Here is a 3,857-nt window from a genome sequence, read left to right as displayed (position 1 = left end):
CCCCTCGCCCCAGGCTGGGGCTGCCTGCCATGCACACTCCTCCTTCCTGGAAGATCTCTTCTCCTCCCCCCACCCAGGATCCCCCTCCCTCCCCCTCCTCTGTTAGTTTAATTAGCACTAATGGAAAGTGGGCTCCATCAGCACTTGGCAAGCTGCCTGGGGGATGCCGGGCGGGCACAGGCTATAAATTACCTCCGGAAAGCCTAAGGGGAGGGGGGGGTGGTACCCGGTAGCGCTGGATTTATCTGTACCCACTCAGCAAAGCAGTGCCAGGGTGTGGGGACCGTGCCAAGCCAGTGCCATACTGGGACCTGTCCCCTTCTTCCTCCCCAGGGATGGGGGTGTCTCTGCCCCCATTAATGCCCAAGAGAGGGGTGTTCAGCATCTCTGTCCTGCAGAGGGGGAGCAGGCACAGGGATAGCAAGGGAAACGCAGACAGACAGATGGACAGACAAGTGCCTGCCCCGCCTCTCGGCACACCCTCCCTCCCCTGTGCCAACAGGTACCTGAAGTTGGGGGCTGATGCCCACTCCAGTGCCAGGCAGGCCAGGTTGACAGTGGCGTAAACCAGGAGGAAGAAGGTGGTCACGACCCCTGCGATGGTGTTGAGCTTCCCAGAGAAGAGCACCAGCTGCAGAGAGCATGGGGGGGACACAGGGTGAATGCACCCCCTGGGATGGCACCCCCAGCACGTGCCCAAGCCATCCCTGCCGAGCTTGGGGCATGCCACAGCGGTGTGCCAGGAAAGGGCAGTGCCACACGGGCAGGAATCCCTGCCCCTTGCTGTCATTTGTCCTTCACTTATGGGCTCAGAGAGGGAAGGGCACAGCCACAGCAGGATACCTGGGGCAGGGGGCCTGGGGGGGATCCTCAGGAGTAGGGGGACATGCCAGGCTCCATGACACCCAGCCCTGGTGCCAATCCACTTCACCAGGTGAAGCCAGGAAAGGAGCATGGCTGGCAAACTCACCTGCACCACCAGCCAGGAGAGGATCACCGCCATCACCGGGTTCCCACTGGCAGACGTCTTCTTGGCCAGCGCCAGCGCCCGGCCTGCGGGCAGAGGGGGGAAGTTGGACTGGGGCACCCCAGCAGGCACCAACAGGCTTGGCCACCAGCCAGAAGACCTGTCCCCAACCCGGTGCTGGGGTGGGGGCAAACACCAGGGCACGCAGGTGACCCAAATGGGCACATGCCAACCCACAAAGCATCACTCCCACCCCTACACCAGGAAGGGAGTGCCTTGGTGCCAGGGCTGGTCCCCGGCAGATACAACCTATCAGATGGGCTCTGGTGGGCGCCAGCACACTGCAGGAACTCACCAAAGAGATCATCCCGGGCCAGGGCATAGAGGATGCGGGATGCCCCGATGAGGTTGCTCATGGCTGCAGAGAGGGTGGCAGCGTAGATGCCCACAGTGACCAGGGGTGGGAAGATACTGATGTCACGCAAGAAACCATAGTCCTTCTGCAGGAGGGTCCTGGAGAGAGACATGGACACACTGGCATGCATGGCACACAGGCCAGCATGCCCTGGCACAAGCCTGGCACCGATGGCCCTGGCAAGGGGACGGGCTGGCCATACCTGTTGCAGGTGGCACACATTAGGAAAGCCAGCAGGTTGTAGACGAGGTAGGTGAAGAGCACAGCAGAGATGGTGCCCCGCGGGATGGAGTAGCTTGGGCGCTTCAGGTCCCCTGTGGGCAGGAGCAGGCAGCATTAGCGCCCACAGGCAGAGCAACCCCTGCTCTCCTCCAGCCTCGGCTCCCACTCCCGGTGCCACCCAGCCCCACACCCTCTGCCCGTACCTGACATGTTGGAGCCTGCCATGATGCCAGTGCAGCCGTTGAACATCACCGCGAAGACGGAGCTGAAGCTCATCATCTGCCCGGTGGTGTAGTCCACCGCGTACCCACCTGTGAGACGCACAGGCTGTGACAGGCTGTCTGGGGTGGCACAATCCCACCATATACCCGCTCCTCGGTGTCCATATACATAAAACATGGGAGAAACCATCCCATGGCACCTGCTTTGTGTCCACAAACCCCCCCACCCTCCAGCAAGCCCCTGCCAATGTGGAGGTGCCAGTGCCATGGTGGGTACGGTGGGCAGGGTGGGGAAAGAGTCTCCTCACCCCCCAGGTTGTCTCGCAGGGTGGCGAGGGAGAAGCCGGTGAAGGAGCCATTCTCGATCTCGGAGCCGTTGAAGCGGGGCAAGCGGATGGGCACCCCGATGGGCCGCGTGGCGAAGAAGCTGACAAGGATGGTGCCCAAGACACCCGCAACGATGAGGAAGATGAGGAAGGTGGCCTTAGCGTAGATGGAGGCGCCCACGAGGCACACAAGGAGGCAGAGGGCCAGCAGCACAGTGCCATAGAGCAGCTCGTACCAGTAGCTCTGGGGCAGGACATGGACACCTGTGCCCGCTTTTTGCCCTGGGCAGAGAGAAGCCAGGATCAGTAGGGCTCGGAGTGGGCATCTCTGGGAGCTGAGAGCTGCTGGCATTGTGCCAGGCATGACAGACATCAACCCGCTGGCCAGAGGCCTGGGCGAGCTGTGCTGGCTGTGCCGGGCATAGTGCTTGGCACTCCTGGCCAGGTGCTAGGGCTGCTCAGGTAAGGGACACCAGCTGTCCCCTGTCACCACACACAGCAGTACTCACCGGGAGGGATGCCAAAGCTGTCAACCACCGCCTCCACCAGCCCCAGCACGTAGAGGGCACTGCCACACACATTGGCCAAGAAAAACATGATCCCGATACTGCCCCCAAACTCTGGGCCCAAGGCACGGCTAATCATATCTTGCTCGAGTCAAGGGAAGATGTCAGCAGTCCAAAGCACCACCGCGTGCCCCCACCTCTCCCTCCCAGGCCAAGGGTGTCCCAGCCCCAGAGTGGCACCCTGAGGCTGCTGGGTGATCACTTGATTTTGGCCCATCTGCCCTGCCCCAGCAGCACCCACAGCAGAGGATACAGTAGGCTCCTCCAGCATCCAGTGCCCCGTTGGTGGCGATGGCACACACGGAGAGCACAGTCATGCCAATGATGAAGTATGCCACCGCGAACATGGCCAGGGCTTGGTACAACCCGGCATGGCCCACCACGAACCCTGCCGAGGAGATGGGAGAGGTCAGCATGCCCGTTAGCTGGGCACGGACCACTCCCAGGACAGGACCTGCGGCACAGCCGTTGCCCAGAGTTCACCCCAGTGAGGCACACAGGCCGTTCTCACCCTCGTGCCCACAGCTCCCCCCCAGACATGCCACCCCCTTGCTTGCCAGGGTGGGGATGTCCCCACTCCATGGTGCTGCCACCTCCCACCCGCAGCAGCACCCAGCCAGTGCCTCCACCTCAGGGCATCTGCATCCTCCTGCCGTGCCAGGATCAGGCCCAGGCACACCTTGAGCACGGGCAGCTGCCAGGCTGTACCCAAAAAGCAAACAAACAGGGCAGAGGCTCTGCTGCCCACCCAGCCCCGGGGCACTGTGAGGGGGTGCCAGGGCCCCCATGCCCTGCTGCCACCCTCAGCAGGCAGAGGATGCCTCGCGCCCCAGCGTGGGCACCAGGGGCTGAGGGGCTCCCCGTGGGGTTCACGGTGCCGCCCCGCTTACTCGCTGCAAAGCAGGAAGCAAAAGCAGCCCCAGGCATCCCCGCCAGCTGGGGTAGCGCTCCCCAGCCTGTGTGTGTGTCCCTACCCTGGGGACAGGACACGCAGAGGTCCCCGCGGCCCTGCTCGGGTGGCGGGAGGCAAGCCCGGCTGGCAGCGCCGCAGGCTGGCAGGGGCGGCCCGCGGCTGCCGGGAGATGCCCTATCGCAGCCGCAAGGCGGGCCGCAGCCATGCCCGCGGGGAGGCGGGGGGGT

The 3,857-nt window shown here is 63.6% G+C and overlaps 1 protein-coding gene across 1 annotated transcript in view; it reads right to left on the bottom strand.

Moving 5' to 3' along the window:
• SLC12A9 (solute carrier family 12 member 9) overlaps positions 1 to 3,133 on the bottom strand; it is a 7,043-nt gene extending 3,910 nt beyond the window's left edge. Inside the window, exons 1-8 of the mRNA XM_026854976.1 lie at positions 2,971 to 3,133; positions 2,661 to 2,798; positions 2,134 to 2,433; positions 1,808 to 1,915; positions 1,585 to 1,696; positions 1,323 to 1,480; positions 971 to 1,053; positions 507 to 631 (exon numbers count right to left, since the gene is read on the bottom strand). Of these exons, the coding sequence (XP_026710777.1) occupies positions 507 to 631; positions 971 to 1,053; positions 1,323 to 1,480; positions 1,585 to 1,696; positions 1,808 to 1,915; positions 2,134 to 2,433; positions 2,661 to 2,798; positions 2,971 to 3,133 (1,187 nt within the window). The remainder of the gene's footprint in view (positions 1 to 506; positions 632 to 970; positions 1,054 to 1,322; positions 1,481 to 1,584; positions 1,697 to 1,807; positions 1,916 to 2,133; positions 2,434 to 2,660; positions 2,799 to 2,970) is intronic.
• Positions 3,134 to 3,857: the final 724 nt, after the last annotated feature.

The sequence above is a fragment of the Athene cunicularia genome (assembly GCF_003259725.1).
Source record: "Athene cunicularia isolate RWA chromosome 9 unlocalized genomic scaffold, athCun1 chr9_part1, whole genome shotgun sequence".
Taxonomy (NCBI): domain Eukaryota; kingdom Metazoa; phylum Chordata; class Aves; order Strigiformes; family Strigidae; genus Athene; species Athene cunicularia.
The sequence above is the reverse complement of the archived record's forward strand: the minus strand, read 5'-3'. Positions and strand labels throughout refer to the sequence as shown.